The sequence below is a fragment of the Balaenoptera ricei genome, chromosome 3 (genome assembly GCF_028023285.1).
Source record: "Balaenoptera ricei isolate mBalRic1 chromosome 3, mBalRic1.hap2, whole genome shotgun sequence".
Lineage (NCBI taxonomy): Eukaryota > Metazoa > Chordata > Mammalia > Artiodactyla > Balaenopteridae > Balaenoptera > Balaenoptera ricei.
Window position 1 is genome coordinate 105,672,031 of NC_082641.1, and position 19,637 is coordinate 105,691,667.

At 38.7% G+C, this 19,637-nt stretch overlaps 1 protein-coding gene across 1 annotated transcript in view; it reads left to right on the top strand.

Annotated features, from left to right (window-relative positions):
• Positions 1-19,637, top strand: part of LMNB1 (lamin B1) — a 67,361-nt gene that overhangs the window by 30,331 nt on the left and 17,393 nt on the right. Inside the window, exons 3-6 of the mRNA XM_059919440.1 lie at positions 2,031-2,187; positions 2,830-2,955; positions 5,951-6,121; positions 7,540-7,665. Of these exons, the coding sequence (XP_059775423.1) occupies positions 2,031-2,187; positions 2,830-2,955; positions 5,951-6,121; positions 7,540-7,665 (580 nt within the window). The remainder of the gene's footprint in view (positions 1-2,030; positions 2,188-2,829; positions 2,956-5,950; positions 6,122-7,539; positions 7,666-19,637) is intronic.

Here is a 19,637-nt window from a genome sequence, read left to right on the forward strand (position 1 = left end):
TGTAAAAGTTACAACTTTAAGAAAGAATTTATAATGGAACAATTTATATTTTTACAGAGTAACAGTGGTATAAGTGACTAAGAACTTGACATTAGATTTCAGCTGGTACCATTGCAGGGCTGGAGGGTACCTTTCACAATAGGATAATAGCATATCCTACTCATCCCCTTAGTCCACCACTCCTTGTCTTACCTGGTCTTGATTTTTGTTGAAGAAATCACCATATTCTAGCCATTTAGGTGTACTGTCCTAATTTTTGGCTTCTCAAATTTCCTACACTCCACAAGACCATTGCGCAGTAATTTCACTTGTGCTACGACATTCTGAATTTGGAATCATGACATGTATTATTATCTATTAAGCCAATGAAATCAAACAGACAGAACATGCAGTAGCCAGTAAAATTGGTGTGAATTTTTTTTTTTTTTTAAATTCAGTATCCTTGGTGGGCCATTTTGGTTTCTGGGAAGCACAGGTTCACTCTCCTGCCTTGAGGCACCATGTTGAGAAGCACCACATTATGGTCTGAGACTTAAATATTAGACAGTGAGTGGTGCAGTAGGATTTTTGTAACTGTTAAGTAAGTAATTTTGAATAAGTAGCTTTTGTAAATATTGTGTAATTCTCTATAAAATATGATTTTGTTTTAAAACAATGTATTATGGTATTTTTCCCTGCCAGCTCTGGTCATTTATATAGTGAGGTAAAGTAATAGCTCCTCCACAAGCACTGATTCTTTTCTTTGGTGTTCCTAGCTTTCAGACCCAGCACTTGTATGAACTAGGCATTTTTGTTACAAAGTAATGACTGTATGGAATTTTTTTTTCCCCAACAGTTGATATTCCCACCCCCCCCATCCCCCGCCTTCCTACACAAAGTCTTCAGGGAAAGGCTGCCATCTTGTGGTTTTTAAAAATACAGGATTTAAGAAAGAAATTATTGTGATATGACTGCTGAGATTTTATGTGTGTACGTAGTTGTTGTATAATACCAAAATGAGTACTATTAAATCTTCTCTTCAACTGCCTTTGCTTATCCTTTGGATAGTTCTTTTCTTCATTTTATTATATTACAATATTTTTAAAAAGTTCTGTTAACTAAAGATTCCTCTGTTAAGCCCACTCTCAAACATCAGTAGTAGAAATACTTGTCTATAATATGTTTTAATTAAGAACAGCTATCAAGAATTTTTATGTTATTAAGGCTTTTCCCATATGACTAATTAATGATAATGGACTTATTTGGATTAAAAAATACTGATCTTTAAAATATAATTATTTGACAAAATATATCCTAAGGAACCTTAATTTTATAATGTAGAATTCCATTGAATTAAAAAGTGATATTTAGAAGTAAAAGAAACCTTAATTTGAGTTTCATTCTTGGGGAGTTAATAGTATAAACAGAAAAAATTAACTTTTCTTCAAAATACTAGGAAGCCCCTTATTTGTAGTTAAGGAAATTTTAAAATCACCTCTTATGTAAGAAATGGAAACTACTTGCAAGCTTGGGGTCAGTTAATTCTTAGGTAATGTCAAAGGAGTTTCTATATATCATCAAGTCATAAAATTATTTTTTAAAGTAACTTTTCATTTTCACTTATTTAATCTCATCGTTTATCTTGATTTATATCTCCTGTATATCTTGTTTTATAATACTCATTTTATTTAAAAATAGTAAATTTCCATTTCTTCAAAAATGTTTTAGTGAAGCATATAGATGCCTCTTTATAGAAAAAGGAAGACTTGTGTTCTCCGTCAGAGACAACCAGGATTCTGGTACGTTGGGCCTATGGACATTTTAGACCTAGAGTCATTCCTAATCAGGGAAGGGAAATCATTGAAAGAGAAAGTTATTATTCACCAAAAACTCTAGATATAGTTCTCCTGAATTGCTCCTGTAATTTTAGTAGGTTATGGCAGCCTTTATTTAAATTGCCTCTTCTTTTATTTCCCCCTTAAGCAGGGAGGGAGAAGGCTTCAAGTCAGAGGTATAATTTGATTTCTTGCACTTTTTCAAATGTCTTGCAGTTATGCTAAGAAAGAATCTGATCTCAGTGGAGCCCAGATCAAGCTTCGGGAATACGAAGCAGCGCTGAATTCGAAAGATGCAGCTCTGGCTACTGCACTTGGTGATAAAAAAAGTTTAGAGAGCGATTTGGAGGATCTGAAGGATCAGATTGCCCAGGTAAGGTAAACTCTGCTCTTGAGCCGTATTTGGCAGGTTAATTGCCCCATCTGTCTTGATTGATTGATTGTAAAATTTATTTTATGCTTTTTATTTTTAAAAATTTATTAAGTTATTTTGGTGGGTGGTTCACCTGCAAGGATAGCCTTGAACTAGCTAGCATGTAAAGCACCCTCCCCTTCTCAGTCCTTGTGTCTGGATTATGCAGATCTTGTTGCTGCTCTTCGTCCTCTCTCTTGTGCTTATGCTCATTCTGTTTCTTGCTCTCACAGCCTATTTCATTATTGTACCAAAATGCGAGGTAAGAAGAGAGAAGGTGTCATAATGGTGCTCTGCACACAGGAAAAAATGAAAGTGGTAGCTAAAAGCGTTGGTTTGAGTTTTGAAATATAAGTCATAGGTTTCTGTTCATTCCCTGTTGCCGTTTACCAAATTTGAGAGGTGTTTTGATGTGACACTCTGTGGGTGGGACCAGCAGTTGAACCCACAGTTCTGTGATAAATGTTATCATGAGGGACCCTCATACATTAACAAATATATAGAAATTGTAATACTTGATTTGATTCAATCTGTAGGTATCTATTAAATTCATTGCTAAATGGTTGCTGTATAATTTTCATTAATTCTTTTTCCTTATATTAGTTGGAAGCCTCTTTAGCTGCTGCGAAAAAACAGTTAGCAGATGAAACTTTACTTAAAGTGGATTTGGAGAATCGCTGTCAGAGCCTTACTGAGGACTTGGAGTTTCGTAAAAACATGTATGAGGAGGTAATTATATATAATTTTATTTTTTTTAAGGAATGGAGGGATCCCAAAAGGCTTTGTTATAAGCTATACGTATGAAAAATGGGAAGAGTTTTGTAGGCAAATTATTTAAGGCACTGCTGCTAAAAGACTGTGAGGAAGAACTCAGGGTGCTATGGTAAACTTAAAAGCTTTTATTGCCATCTAACTTAAAAAGGCTTGGCCACAGCTGTTAATTACTATCAACCTCTGCATTTGTATTATTTATATATTTTGCCTAACAAATTACTTCAAAACTTAGTAACTTAAACCACAGACTTTTATTATCTCACAGTTTCTGAAGGTCAGGGATCTGAGAGCTGCTTAACTGGATGGTTGTTTCAGGGTCTCTCATGAGGTTGTAGTCAGGCTTTCAGCCTGGGCTGCAGGAACCGCTTTGGAGTTCATTCATAGGTTGTTGGCCAGAGGTATCAGTTCAGCATGGGCTTCTCTATAGGGCTGCTCATGATAGGACTCTTCAAGAGTGAGTGATGAGAGAGAGAGAGCAAGACAGGCCACATTAACTTCTATAAAATAATCCCAAAGTGATATACCCTCGCTCCCCATCACACAGACCAACCAAGATGCACTATGGAAGGGGGATCACACAGCCGGTGAATACCGGGAGGCAGCAACCACTGGGGGCTGGTTACCCAGAGCATTTATAGTTATATATGTATATCTAACAGTTTCATTTATAAGCCGTAACTTCTCTGGTTAAGCCTTGAGGGGTGAAGGTAGCAACTTTTGCCAAAAAAGGAATATACTGTAATACAGTTGAAGAAAGGGGAATATATATTTTCTCAAAATTGAAGAGGGTTGGAATTCACCCAGGTTAGAGAACATGCAGTTAAATACATAATGTTTTTAAAAGTAATGTAATTTTGAAAATGGTGACTAACAATGCTTTTAAAATAGAAATTTATTGTAGAAGTTAAATAATTTTTTTTATTTGGAGAAAAAATAATATAATAAAAATCTGACCATTTTTATGACAATACAGTATTAAACTAGGTATTGTAGGGGCAAAGTGCACTCACTGGATAAGCAGCCAGACTTTGGACAGTTCTTGAGTCAGTTTCCTATTTAAAAGTGAAATATCATTACCTGCTATTTTTTCTTCAAGGTGTGGTGAGGATCAAAGTGGAATATTGTGTGTGAAAGCTTCTTGTAAACTATAGTGAATGCTGTCGTATAATTATTATTATTATCATTATTATTATTTTAAATAAATCTATTTATTTATTGTTTATTTTTGGCTGCATTGGGTCTTCGTTGCCGCACGCGGGCTTTCTCTAGTTGCGGCGAGCGGGGGCTACTCTTTGTTGTGGTGTGCGGGCTTCTCATTGCAGTGGCTTCTCTTGTTGCCAGGCATGGGCTCTAGGCACTCAGGCTTCAGTAGTTGTGGTGCACGGGCTTAGTTGCTCCGCGGCATGTGGGATCTTCCTAGACCAGGGCTCGAACCTGTGTCCCCCTGCATTGGCAGGTGGATTCTTAACCACAGCACCACCAGGGAAGTCCCTGTCATATAATTATTAACTACAGTTTTGCTTATAAATTGAAGTATCTTTATATTAAGTTGACCTACATTTTTGTTTCGTTTTGTTAAAATTGTCCGTGATCTATTATTTCTTACTTTTGACGCTGTGTGGACTCCTGCATCTTTAAACCAGGAGTTGAGTATTTTTTTCTTTGTAAGTCACTGATTCTACATAAAATATTAGTAAAAAATGGTGTCAGTAAAAAGTAATTTAGTATTTTTAGAATGTTTGGGTAGCAGCTTTGAATTTTGGGGTTTTGCCTTTTTGAGAATGAATTTAAAATATTCCTCATTTCTTTTTTTTGCATGGAGAATAAAATTCTATGCAATAAATATACCTAAATTCCTTATTATGAACAGTTTAGGGGTAAGAAAGAGGAAGGAGAAAAACAGGAAGAAGAGGAAAGGAGGCAGACAAAGGGCAAAATGATTAGTAGGTACTCAATATTTGTTGAACTAAACCTTTCATTTGCATATTTTCATGATTTAAGTATCATTCACGTCATCAAATAGATGTGAGCCTTGGGAGATTAATGGCAGAACTGGAATTTGAACCCTGGTTTTCTGATTCTATCAAGTGCATCTTCCTCTGGTTAAGAGAAAAATGAGGAAATGCAAAGAAAAACTGCATGCTGTAAGATGATACAGAAACATGTTCTTCTTATATCCCCCTCTTGTGGCCTCTTTAATTATTGCCATTAAAGACAGATCTGTTGTATTTTTAGAGCTAGAAGCTAGAATGAAAATTTTATTCTTGGACTTGTGTTCCTAGCCATTCTAGTTTGGATAGCTCCTTAAAACATAATGTGAAGGATTATGTCTATTATTTCTATTCTTTAATAGTGAATTGTCGTATGTACTTGAGATAGCAACGTAATATTGTCAATAAGATTCTGTATCAATGTTGATACCTTAGCACTACCAGCTGTTAGGATAAGTCATGTAAATTAGCTTGCTCTGTCTATTGCATCTTAGTATTCCTAAGAAAAGTTTTATTATGTATAAATCTTCTAGTTGAAGTTTTGCTGATAAGTTTCTAACTTATCGTGTAGATTTTTTCCAGAGTTGTCCTTAGTATCATCAGTACAATTTAGAAAAATAATTACGTGCTATTCAGTGTACCTAGTTATCCACGATTGCATGGCACTTTAGTAAGTCTTCCAGCCATTCCTTGCCTTTAGAGAAATAAATAGGTATGCTACTGAAAAGAAACATAAAATTCCTAGGGCTTGAGATGCTACCATTTCTGTCATTAGTTCCAGCTCAAAAATCTTCTCACTTGAAAATGAAGGCAAAAAGGTATCTATTCACATACCTGCCCTTGGACAAAACATGAGGAGCTTGGTGTGTAATACCTCAGATGGCCTTGATGTCACTCAGACTTGTACCAGTGCAGCCATGGTAAGTAACTTGGTTTTATGTCATTTTTTTCCCCCCTAGGAGATTAATGAGACCAGAAGGAAGCATGAAACTCGCTTGGTAGAGGTGGATTCTGGGCGTCAGATTGAGTATGAGTACAAGCTGGCTCAAGCCCTTCATGAGATGAGAGAGCAACACGATGCCCAAGTCAAGCTGTACAAGGAAGAGCTGGAGCAGACTTACCACACCAAAGTGAGCAGACTTCCGGGGACAGCTTTACACACTTGAAGCCTTTGTTTCATAGTCTCCCTGAGAACATGACTTGATGTTTGGTTTGTTCTAGTTTTCCTAAATGAATTCCCTTAGTCTCCATGAATATAAAAAATGGATTTTTTTTTTTTTAAGAAAGCAGTTTTTTATAAAGTAAATGTTATTAGAGATTATTCAAAGAAAGTAGGGTTATTCCACTTTTATCAAAGGTAAGGTTTTTCTCTTTGTCCAATTGACCATTCATGTCAAGTCATATTAGTTAAACTCCAGCCATCTGAAAATAGCTTTTCCTTCAGTAACAAGTACTAATCTTGTTGGACTGCATCTAGTTCTGACTTCCATGTCATCATTGTACATAGGTTGTGACCACCACACTTTGGGCTTTTTTGAACAAAGGCCAAATGGACAGTGTCTGCAGTTTCCTCTGGCACTAATTATTCATTAAAAAAAGACTATAGAAACTTCTGTCTTGTATTAGGAGGCCATGCAAAAATTTATTAAATCACTGAGTACGGGCTTTCATAGTAAATAATTTTACCCCAATGTGTTAAATGTTACATGATTTGATTAAAAAGAGTTATTAGTGGAGGACTTAGAAAATTAGGGTCATAGAGGTGTTGAAAATAATTTCCATTGCATGGCCTCAAATTGTTCATGTTGCTTTTAATCCACGTTATGAAGTCGTAATTGCCTGGTGAGAGGGAGAGATCTTTTAATCCCTACATTTAGTTGTTCTGCACTTACTCAGTGCTGGCATTGTGCTGGGCAGTGACGGAGCTAAAGTAAGGATCAGTCGGTCAAAGAGACTGTGGCCTCAAAGGGAGCCAGGGAGGAGACACACATAAAAAACGTGCCTGAGACACATGCAGAACAGAATGCTGTGGGCATTTGGAGGAGCGGGATATTGTTTCTACCAGAGGAGCTGTTTTTTGCTTCTGAAAGGAAGTTTGTCTATTTGGTTTGAAATAATCTCTAAATTAGTACTTTCTGCTTATTGCTTTATATTCTGTATCAGATTTGGTGGGTTAGGGGTATATGATGCTTATTTTCCTACAAATGCCACCACAGTTAAATTGCTCCTGTCCAGTCTCCTTATTAGCAGTGTTATCTGAGACATTAGAGATATAATGGATGAAATATTGAAGCACTAAATTTTGGGTAAAGACCCAGGTATATCAGCATTGTTAAGCTCCTATATTGGGAATTGAGCCGAAAAGGCAGAAAGACTTTTAAGGTAATTCATAGCACATCAGCAAACTTCATGATGCTTTTCCTGTTTCATCAACTAGTTACTGGCAGGGTTTAGGTTTGAAATGAGATGCTTTGAGATGAGTCATGGTTCCTCATTTGTTTGTTCTAATTCACTAGATAAAACTGGCTATGGTCTTCTTCTTTTTTAGCTTGAGAATGCCAGACTGTCGTCAGAGATGAATACATCTACTGTCAATAGTGCCAGGGAAGAACTGATGGAAAGTCGTATGAGAATTGAGAGCCTCTCATCTCAGCTTTCTAATCTACAGAAAGAGGTAAGTAAGTACGGGAGTTGTACTTGAAGGCCACCTCCACCACGGTAGTCTACCTGCTCAGCTCTCCCTGAAATCACTTTTCAGAGAGGATAGTATTTTCCTGAATTCTGGTTTCACAGTGCTGTCCAGATTTTTTTCTATTCGTCATTTCATAAGCATCCTCTGAGCAGAGACTGTTGTTCCTGACCTAATTAATAGATTACTCAGAGCTGCCCTTGAGGGTGCAACCTGCTGGCTTATTCCTTGGGTTTACCCCAGGGCCCAGGTTTTCTGACCCATCCAGCAGCCTGATCTCCACGTAGTGCTCTTTCCAACGTACTCTTTTTCATCACATTTAGAAACCATAATGAAGAAAAACCTGCAGAAATTCTGTGTGGGTGGTAAATGCTTCGTGTTTCTAGACAAATTCTTTCAGTGCTTAGAATACCCAATAGTTAGTGTCTTGGGAAGTAGCATCAATTTGCGTCTTAGTTAAGAATTTAGTGACTCATTGATTCATTGGCACGCCTAACTGTTGAATGACTGTTACTAGTTGTGTTGATGGGTGCCTGTCAGTATGTGATGGTGCACTCTGGGTGCAGCGTAAGCAGGTGTGGACACTGCCTGAAATCTGGTTTTTAGTCTAAGGGTGATGTCGATGTGCACACAAAGTACATATACAACCATATAAGTACGCAGAACGTTTTGATAGTCTACTCACCTTAATTACTTGGGAAGTAACTTCAGCTTCTGTTTTCCTTAAGGGAGGAAATTCTGTTGTTTTAAATTTTCCACGAGTAAACTTTTTTATTCTTGATTAAGCTTTCTTTTTCTTTTGTTTTTAGTAATGTCCTTTTCTGATTGTAAAACTGAAGACATTTATTGTAGGAATTTAGAAAGCAATGAGTTATGTAAAACAGGGTGATGTAAAAAAAGTTATTAAAAAACAGAAGTTCTTACAATGCCTGTCATGTGTACTTACTTTATTACTCACAACATAAATTTAAAAATTATTTTGGACCTATTTTGTCCTGATAGTATTTTGAAGTTTTCATGTAACCGTAGAGCTGGAAGGACAAGGATCTTTGAGTTCATTCAGTCTGACCACAGACCTGGGTGAGTTTAATGACCGGCCCAGAGAATGTAGGCTGATAAATGGGTTTCTTTCATAGTTCCCAGTTTTTCTCTTTACACCTCACTCTCTTCAAAGATTTTCTTTTAAAAACTTAACAATCTCACCACCTAGAGGGGTGGGATAGGGAGGGTGGGAGGGAAACGCAAGAGGGAGGAGATATGGGGATATATGTATATGTATAGCTGATTCACTTTGTTATAAAGCAGAAACTAACACACCATTGTAAAGCAATTATACTCCAATAAAGATGTTAAAAAAAAAAAAGAATTTGGCCTTTCAGAGAATGCCTGTGAGAATAATTGCATTCTAGAAAAAAAGAAAAGAATTTAACAATCTCTTTTCCACTGCACCATTTAATAGGTACCTTTCCAAAAATAGGCCTGTCTTGTTTTTACTCTGAGTTGACATTTACTACTTTTATCCATCTAATAAATCATATTCTAATTATCTCCTCTTCTTCAATTTTACAATTCCCTGTCTTTTTGGGGGGGGGTGGGGGGATGTGGCTGGTGCTTAATCCACTTGATTATGCTAGGTATGGATGTTTTACAGTTGAAGAGACTAAGACTTGCCTGTGGTTAAATAGTGGTAGGCTCTGAAATTTGGTAGCTACGTCTTCTTTTTTTTTTTTTTTTAAAGTTTTTTTTTTTTTTTTTTTAATGTTATTCTTGTCTGCTTACTTTCTTTTTATTTATGTATGTATGTATGTATGTATGGCTGTGTTGGGTCTTCGTTTCTGTGCGAGGGCTTTCTCTAGTTGTGGCAAGTGGGGGGCCACTCTTCATCGCGGTGCGCGGGCCTCTCACTATCGTGGCCTCTCTTGTTGCGGAGCACAGGCTCCAGACGCGCAGGCTCAGTAATTGTGGCTCACGGGCCGAGTTGCTCCGCGGCATGTGGGATCTTCCCAGACCAGGGCTCGAACCCGTGTCCCCTGCATTGGCAGGCAGACTCTCAACCACTGCGCCACCAGGGAAGCCCGGTAGCTACGTCTTCTGACTCAGGTCCAGGGCTGTTTCCCTCTTTGCCTGGTAATTATGTTCCCATCTTTGCAAGTTTTTTGGTTAACTTCGGGTTAGTGGTTTTAAAAAAATGTTAGGCAGGGCCCTGGGGGTTTTGAGGAGCTCACTCCTTAGGAAATAGGAGAGAAGCACCTCCTTCAGCCAGAATAGTTTTAAATTTCTCTCTAAATTTCAGGGGGATGGGGAATGATCCTTTCATCTATTCATTACTGGTATCAGATTTTATGATAAATAATATACCTTGAGGGATATCTTCTTTGGTTGATAAATTTTAACCTTAAAAAGATCACCAAAAAGAAAAAAGCCATATATTTTTTGTACTGTAGATCTTGATTGTATTTGTTGTGGAGTCTTAGTTTCGTCATGCTGCATGTTACGCCATAGAACTTACTTTTTGGTTAAGTGACTCATGTTAGTGAACTACTTCTTTAGTTTTACTTAAAATTGACATAGCCTTTATTTTTTATTTAAAAAAATTTTTTTAACATTTTTATTGGAGTATAATTGCTTTACGATGGTGTGTTAGTTTCTGCTTTATAACAAAGAGAATCAGCTATACATATACATATATCCCCATATCCCCTCCCTCTTGCGTCTCCCTCCCACCCTCCCTAACCCACCCCTCTAGGTGGTCACAAAGCACTGAGCTCATCTCCCTGTGCTATGCGGCTGCTTCCCACTAGTTATCTATTTTACATTTGGTAGTGTATATAAGTTCATGCCACTCTCTCACTTCATCCCAGCTTACCCTTCCCCCTCCCCGTGTCCTCAAGTCCATTCGCTATGTCTGCGTCTTTGTTCCTGTCCTGCCCCTAGGTTCTTGAGAACTATTTTTTCTTTTCAGATTCCATATATGTATTAGCATACGGTATTTGTTTTTCTCTTTCTGACTTACTTCACTCTGTATGGCAGACTCTAGGTCCATCCACCTCTCTACAAATAACTCAGTTTTGTTTCTTTTTATGGCTGAGTAATATTCCATTGTATATATGTGCCACATCTCCTTTATCCATTCATCTGTCAGTGGACACTTAGGTTGCTTCCATGTCCTGGCTATTGTAAATAGAGCTGCAATGAACATTGTGGTACATGACTCTTTTTGAACTATGGTTTTCTCAGGATATATGCCCAGTAGTGGGATTGCTGGGTCGTATGGTAGTTCTATTTTTAGTTTTTTAAGGAACCTCCATACTATTCTCCATAGTGGCTGTATCATTTTACATTCCACCAACACTGCAGGAGGGTTCCCTTTTCTCCACACCCTCTCCAGCATTTATTGTTTCTAGATTTTTTTGATTATGGCCATTCTGACGGGTGTGAGGTGATACCTCATTGTAGTTTTGATTTGCATTTCTCTAATGATGAGTGATGTCGAGCATCCTTTCCTGTGTTTGTTGCCAATCTTTATATCTTCTTTGGAGAAATGTCTATTTCTCTCTTCTGCCCATTTTTGGATTGGGTTGTTTGTTATCTGATATTGAGCTGCTTGTAAGTTTTGGAGATTAATCCTTTGTCAGTTGCTTCATTTGCAAATATTTTCTCCCATTCTGAGGGTTGTCTTTTCATCTTGTTTATGGTTTCCTTTGCTGTGCAAAAGCTTTAAGTTTCATTAGGTCCCATTTGTTTATTTTTGTTTTTATTTCCATTTCTCTAGGAGGTGGGTCAAAAAGGATCTTGCTGTGATTGATGTCATAGAGTGTTCTGCCTATGTTTTCCTCTAAGAGTTTGATAGTGTCTGGCCTTACATTTAGGTCTTTAATCCATTTTGAGTTTATTTTTGTGTATGGTGTTAGGGAGTGTTCTAATTTCATTCTTTTACATGTAGCTGTCCAGTTTTCCCAGCACCACTTATTGAACAGGCTGTCTTTTCTCCATTGTATATTCTTGCCTCCTTTATCAAAAATAAGGTAACCATATGTGCGTGGGTTTATCTCTGGGCTTTCTATCCTGTTCCATTGATCTGTATTTCTGTTTTTGTGCCAGTACCATACTGTCTTGATTACTGTAGCTTTGTAGTATAGTCTGAAGTCTGGGAGCCTGATTCCTCCACCTCTGTTTTTCTTTCTCAAGATTGCTTTGGCTATTTGGGGTCTTTAGTGTTTCCAAACAAATTGTGAAATTTTTTGTCCTAGTTCTGTGAAAAATGCCATTGGTAGTTTGATAGGGATTGCATTGAATCTGTAGATTGCTTTGGGTAGTAGAGTCATTTTCACAATGTTGATCCTTCCAATCCGAGAACATGGTATATCTCTCCATCTATTTGTATCATCTTTAATTTCTTTCATCAGTGTCTTATAATTTTCTGCATTTAGGTCTTTTGTCTCCTTAGGTAGGTTAATTCCTAGGTATTTTATTCTTTTTGTTGCAGTGGTAAATGGGAGTGTTTCCTTAATTTCTCTTTCAGATTTTTCATCATTAGTGTATAGGAATGCAAGAGATTTCTGTGCATTAATTTTGTGTCCTGCTACTTTACCAAATTCATTGATTAGCTCTAGTAGTTTTCTGGTATCGTCTTTAGGATTCTTCTGTATGTATAGTATCATGTCATCTGCAAACAGTGACAGCTTTACTTCTTTTCCGATTTCGATTCCTTTTATTTCTTTTTCTTCTCTGATTGCTGTGGGTAAAACTTCCAAAACTATGTTGAATAATAGTGGTGAGACTGGACAACCTTGTCTTGTTCCTGATCTTAGAGGAAATGGTTTCAGTTTTTCACCATTGAGAACGATGCTGGCTGTGGGTTTGTCGTATATGGCCTTTATTATGTTGAGGTAAGTTCCCTCTATGCCTACTTTTTGGAGGGTTTTTGTCATAAATGGGTGTTGAATTTTGTCGAAAGCTTTTTCTGCATCTATTGAGATGATCATATGGTTTTTCTCCTTCAGTTTGTTAATATGGCTTATCACATTGATTGATTTGCATATATTGAAGAATCCTTGCATTCCTGGGATAAACCCCACTTGATCATGCTGTATGATCCTTTTAATGTGCTGTTGGATTCCGTTTGCTGGTATTTTGTTGAGGATTTTTGCATCTATGTTCATCAGTGATATTGGCCTGTAGTTTTCTTTCTTTGTGACATCTTTGTCTGGTTTTGGTATCAGGGTAATGGTGGCCTCATAGAATGAACTTGGGAGTGTTCCTCCCTCTGCTCTATTTTGGAAGAGTTTGAGAAGGATAGGTATTAGCTCTTCTCTAAATGTTTGATAGAATTTGCCTGTGAAGCCATCTGGTCCTGGGCTTTTGTTTGTTGGAAGATTTTTAATCACAGTCTCAATTTCAGTGCTTGTGATTGGTCTGTTCATATTTTCTATTTCTTCCTGGTTCAGTCTTGGAAGGTTGGGCTTTTCTAAGAATTCCTCCATTTCTTCCAGGTTGTCCATTTTATTGGCATATAGTTGCTTGTAGTAATCTATCATGATCCTTTGTATTTCTGCAGTGTCCATTCTTACTTCTCCTTTTTCATTTCTAATTCTATTGATTTGAGTCTTCTCCCTTTTTTTCTTGATGACTGTGGCTAATGGTTTATCAATTTTGTTTATCTTCTCAGAGAACCAGCTTATAGTTTTATTGATCTTTGCTATCGTTTCCTTCATTTCTTTTTCATTTATTTCTGATCTGATCTTTATGATTTCTTTCCTTCTGCTAACTTTGGGGTTTTTTTTGTTCTTCTTTCTCTAATTGCTTTAGGTGTAAGGTTAGGTTGTGTATTTGAGATGTTTGTTGTTTCTTGAGGTAGGATTGTATTGCTATAAACTTCCCTCTTAGAACTGCTTTTGCTGCATCCCATAGGTTTTGGATTGTTGTGTTTTCATTGTCATTTGTTTCTAGGTATTTTTTGATTTTCTCTTTGAATTCATCAGTGATCTCTTGGTTAGGTAGTAGTGTATTGTTTAGCCTCCATGTGTTTGTATTTTTTACAGATTTTTTTCCTGTGATTGATGTCTAGTCTCATAGCGTTGTGGTCGGAGAAGATACTTGATACAATTTCAATTTTCTTAATCTACCAACGCTTGATTTGTGACCTAAGATATGATCTATCCTGGAGAATGTTCCATGAGCACTTGAGAAGAAAGTGTTTTCTGTTGTTTTTGGATGGCATGTCCTATAAATATCAGTTAAGTCCATCTTGTTTAATGTATCATTTAAAGCTTGTGTTTCCTTATTTATTTTCATTTTGGATGATCTGTCCATTGGTGAAAGTGGGGTGTTGAAGTCCCCTACTATGATGGTGTTACTGTCAGTTTCCCCTTTTATGGCTGTTAGCATTTGCCTTATGTACTGAGGTGCTCCTATGTTGAGTGCATAAATATTTACAATTGTTATATCTTCTTGGATCCATCCCTTGATCATTATGTAGTGTCCTTCTTTGTCTCTTGTAATAGTCTTTATTTTAAAGTCTATTTTGTCTGATATGAGAATTGCTACTCCAGCTTTCTTTTGATTTCCATTTGCATGGAATATCTTTTTCCATCCCCTCACTTTCAGTCTGTATGTGTAACTAGGTCTGAAGTGGGTCTCTTGTAGACAGCATATATATGGGTCTTGTTTTTGTATCCATTCAGCCAGTCTATGTCTTTTGGTTGTAGCATTTAATCCATTTACATTTAAGGTAATTATCAATATGTATGTTCCTATTACCATTTTCTTAACTGTTTTGGGTTTGTTATTGTAGGTCTTTTCCTTCTCTTGTATTTCCTGCCTAGAGAAGTTCCTTTAGCATTTGTTGTAAAGCTGGTTTGGTGGTGCTGAATTCTCTTAGCTTTTGCTTGTCTGTAAAGATTTTAATTTGTCTGTCGAATCTGAATGAGATCCTTGCTGGGTAGAGTAATCTTGGTTGTAGGTTTTTCCCTTTCATCTCTTTAAATATGTGCTGCCACTCCCTTCTGGGTTGCAGAGTTTCTGCTGAAAGATCAGCTGTTAACCTTATGGGGATTCCCTTGTATGCTATTTGTTGCTTTCCCCTTGCTGCTTTTAATATTTTTTCTTTGTATTTAATTTTTGATAATTTGATTAACATGTGTCTTGACGTGTTTCTCCTTGGATTTATCCTGTATGGGACTCTCTGTGCTTCCTGGACTTGATTCACTATTTCCTTTCCCATGTTAGGGAAGTTTTCAACTCTAATCTCTTCAAATATTTTCTCAGTCCCTTTCTTTTTCTCTTCTTCTTCTGGGACCCCTGTAATTCGAATGTTGGTGCGTTTTATGTTGTCCCAGAGGTCTCTAAGACCGTCCTCAATTCTTTTCATTCTTTTTTCTTTATTCTGCTCTGTGATAGTTATTTCCACTATTTTATCTTCCAGGTCCCTTATCCGTTCTTCTCCCTCAGTTATTCTGCTATTGATTCCTTCTAGAGAATTTTAAATTTCATTTATTGTGTTGTTCATCATTGTTTGTTTTGCTCTTTAGTTTTTCTAGGTCTTTGTTAAACATTTTTTGTATTTTCTCCATTCCGTTTCTAAGATTTTGGATCATCTTTACTATCATTCCTCTGAATTCGTTTTCAGGTAGACTGCCTATTTCCTCTTCATTTGTTTGGTCTGGTGGGTTTTCACCTTGCTCCTTCATCTGCTGTGTGGTTTTCTGTCTTCTCATTTTGCTTAACTTACTGTGTTTGGGGTCTCCTTTTCACAGGCTGCAGGCTCGTAGTTCCCGTTGTTTTTGGTGTCTGCTCCCAGTGGCTAAGGTTGGTTCAGTGGGTTGTGCAGGCTTCCTGGTGGAGGGGATTAGTGCCTGTGTTCTGGTGGATGAGGCTGGATTTTGTCTTTCTGGTGGGCAGGACCGCATCCGGTGGTGTGTTTTGGGGTGTCTGTGAACTTATTATGATTTTAGGCAACCTCTCTGCTAATGGATGGGGCTGTGTTCCTGTCTTGCTAGTTGTTTGGCATAGGGTGTCCAGCACTGGAGCTTGCTGGTCGTTGAGTGGAGCTGGGTCTTAGCGTTGAGATGGTGATCTCTGGGAGAGCTTTTGCTGTTTGATAATACGTGGAGCCAGGAGGTCTCTGGTGGACCAATGTCCTGAACTTGGCTCTCCCACCTCAGAGGCAAAGGCCTGACACCCGGCTGGAGCACCAAGACCCTGTCAGCCACACAGCTCAGAGGAAAAGGGAGGAAAAAGGAAAGAAAGAGAAAGTGGTGGGGGGTGGTGGTGGTGGTGTGATCAATTGGGAGATTGGGATTGACATATATACACTAATATGTATAAAATGGATAACTAAGACGAACCTGCTGTATAAAAAAATAAATAAAATAAAATTCAAAAATTCAAAAAAAAGGAAAAAAATAAAATAAAGTTATTAAAATAAAAAATAAAGAAATTATTAAAAATAACATAAAATTTTAAAAAAAGAAAGAAAGAAGAGAGCAACCAAACCAAAAAACAAATCCACCAATGATAACACGTGTTAAAAACTATACTAATAAAAAAAACAAAAAAAAAGAAAAAACAGACAGACAGAATCCTAGGACAAATGGTAAAAGCAAAGCTGTACAGACAAAATCTCACGAAGAAGCATACACATACACAGAAAAAGATAAAAAGGAAAATATTGTATATATCTATATATTAAAAAAAAAGGAAGAGAGCAACCAAATCAGTAAACAAATCTACCAATGATAATAAACTCTAAATAGTAAACTAAGATAAATGTAAAACCAGAAAAAAAATTAGATGTAGAAAGCATACCCCAAGTCTACAGTTGCTCCTGATGTCCACTGCCTCAATTTTGGGATGATTCGTCGTCTATTCAGGTATTCCACAGATGCAGGGTACAACAAGTTGATTGTGGAGATTTAATCCGCTGCTCATGACGCTTCTGGGGGAAATTTCGCTTTCTTTTCTTTGTTTGCACAGCTCCTGGGGTTCAGCTTTGGAGTTGGCCCTGCCTCTGCGTGTAGGTCGCCTGAAGGTGTCTGTTCTTTGCTCAGACAGGACAGGGTTAAAGTAGCAGCTGATTCGGGGGCTCTGGGTCACTCAGGCCGGGGGGAGGGAGGGGTACGGATGCGGGGCGAGCCTGCGGCGGCAGAGGCCAGCGTGACATTGCAACAGCCTGAGACGTGCCGTGTGTTCTCCCGGGGAAGTTGTCCCTGGATCTCGGGACCCTGGCATTGGCAGGCTGCACAGGCTCCCGGGAGGGGCGGTATGGTTAGTGTCCTGTGCTTGCACACAGGCTTCTTGGTGGCTGCAGCAGCAGCCTTAGCATCTCATGCCCGTCTCTGGTGTCCGCGCTGATCGCCACGGCTCGCGCCCGTCTCTGGAGCTCGTTTAGGTGGTGCCCTGAATCCCCTCTCCTCACGCACTCTGAAACAGTGGTCCCTTGCCTCTTAGGCAGGTCCAGACTTTTTCCCGGACTCCCTCCCAGCTAGCTGTGGTGCGCTAGCCCCCTTCAGGCTGCGTTCACGCAGCCAACCCCAGTCCTCTCCCTGGGGTCTGACCTCTGAAGCCCTATCCTCAGCTCCCAGACCCCACCTGCCCCGGGGGGTGAGCAGACAAGCCTCTCGGGCTGGTGAGTGCTGGTCGGCACTGATTCTCTGTGCAGGAATCTCTCTGCTTTGCCCTCTGCACCCCTGTTGCCGTGCTCTTCTCTGTGGCTCCAAAGCTTCCCCCCTGACCCACCTCCCTGACTCCCCCAGTGAAGGGGCTTCCTAGTGTGTGGAAACTTTTCCTCCTTCACAGCTCCCTCCCAGAGGTGCAGGTCCTGTCCGTATTCTTTTGTCTCTGTTTTTTCTGTTTTCTTTTGCCCTACCCAGGTATGTGGGGAATTTCTTGCCTTTTCGGAAGTCTGAGGTCTTCTGCCATTGTTCAGTAGGTGTTCTGTAGGAGTTGTTCCACGTGTAGATGTATTTCTGATGTATTTGTGGGGAGGAAGGTGATCTCCATGTCTTACTCCTCTGCCATCTTGAAGATCTTCCTGACATAGCCTTTAAAATGCTGACTTAGAAAATATTTTTTAAGATATATATATGATAGTGGTATTATGTTTTGGAATTAGGAGTTTCATACATTGCTTATAGCATTTCTTTCATTTCTATCTAGATGTTTGACTTTGGCCAAATTAATTGATTGGTCAGAGACTGAGTGGCAAAAGAGTCTCCAGTGGCACTTGAAAGCACCTCTACTTTTTGTTTTTCTAACACCCGAACTCTGGAAACTTCTGTTGCAGCTAGATCATAATAAACTGGTACAAGTATGTTACATACTTTAAAACAAAGAAAACCCAAGACCATTAGAAACCAGTTAGTAAAATATTAACTGTATCTGCCTGTAGAGTTACAGGCAGAATCTTAACAGATAGTTTAGTTAGACCTCTTCATTTTCCTAACGTGGATACCAGTTTAGTGAGGTATGTTACAGTTAATGGCAGAATCAGGAAGAAGAATCTAGGTCTATCTCTCATGTTGTGTTCTTTGTATTTCACTACAAAGCAGGTGTAGAGCAGCTATTTAAACTACATTTAACTATTTCTATTTAAAATACAAAACGACTCAGAGTAACTTTAAAACTTATTTATACCTAGATTGTGATTTTTCCTTCTTAAAGAACTCTATAACATCAAAGGCGGACAAATAGAGACATTTTGGTGTTTACAAATTGAGGCTCAGAAGTTAAGTCTGAATCTTGGGTGGTTTATGTCCCTTTAGATTCCACCTTGTTGCCCATCTGTCTTTCTCCCACATGGGAGATAAAAGTGAAGAGATTGATTGAAGAGGAGACGTTTTATTTATTTTTTTGGCCACACTGCGTGGCCTGCGGGATGTTAGTTCCCCGACCAGGGATCAAACCCATGCCCCCTGCAGTGGAAGTGAGGAATCCTAACCATTGGACCGCCAGGGAGTTCCCAAAGAGGACACATTTTACACTTCTTATATTTTCTTCCTCCAAAAAAATAATAAGCCTGAGAGGGAGAAAAAATGGATTTCTCAGTTTATAGCCAGTTTTTTTGCAAATGCAGTTAAATGCAAGTTCTCTGAGGCAGGATTTTGTTTAGTATTACTCTTGAGATGAATGCCTGCTTCTGATATAGAATGTCTCTGGATTTTAATAAATTGATTGGTTGAATTTTTTTTAATTAAAAAAAGTTTTTGGCTGTGTTGGGTCTTCGTTGCTGCGCGGGCTTTCTCTAGTTGCAGTGAGCGGCGGCTACTCTTCGTTGCAGTGTGCAGGCTTGCCAATGTGGTGGCTTCTCTTGTTGCGGAGCATGGTTTCTAGGCACGTGGGCTTCAGTAGTTGCAGCATGCGGACCCTAGAGCGTGCTGTCTTCAGTAGTTGTGGCGCGTGGGCTCAGTAGTTGCGGCGTGCAGGTTCTAGGGTGCACCGGCTTCAGTAGTTGTGGTGCGCGGGCTCTAGAGCACAGGCTCAGTAGTTGTGGTGCACGGGCTTAGTTGCTCCGTGGCATGTGGGATCTTCCCCGACCAGGGATTGAAGCCCCCTGCATTGGCAGGCGGATTTTTAACCACTGAGCCACCAGGGAAGTCCCTGGTTGATTATTTTTTAAATAACCTTTTTATTTTGGCATAATTGTAGATTTACAGAAAAGTTAGAAAGCTGGTACAGACAGTTCCCCTATCTCCCTCCCTGAGTTTTCCCCCATTGTTAGCATCTTAGGTGACTGTGGTTCATTTGTCAAAACTAAGACACTGACGTTGGTACGTTACTATCAACTAGACTCTAGGCTGTTTGGATTTTACCAGATTTTCTATTACTGTAGTTTTTGTGTTTTAGGATACCACAGGTCTCTGTAAGTCTCCTGTGGTCTGTGACAGTTTCTTAGGCTTTCTTTGTTTTTCATGACCTTGACAGTCTTGAGAAGAACTGGCCAGGTGTCCTGTAGACTGTCC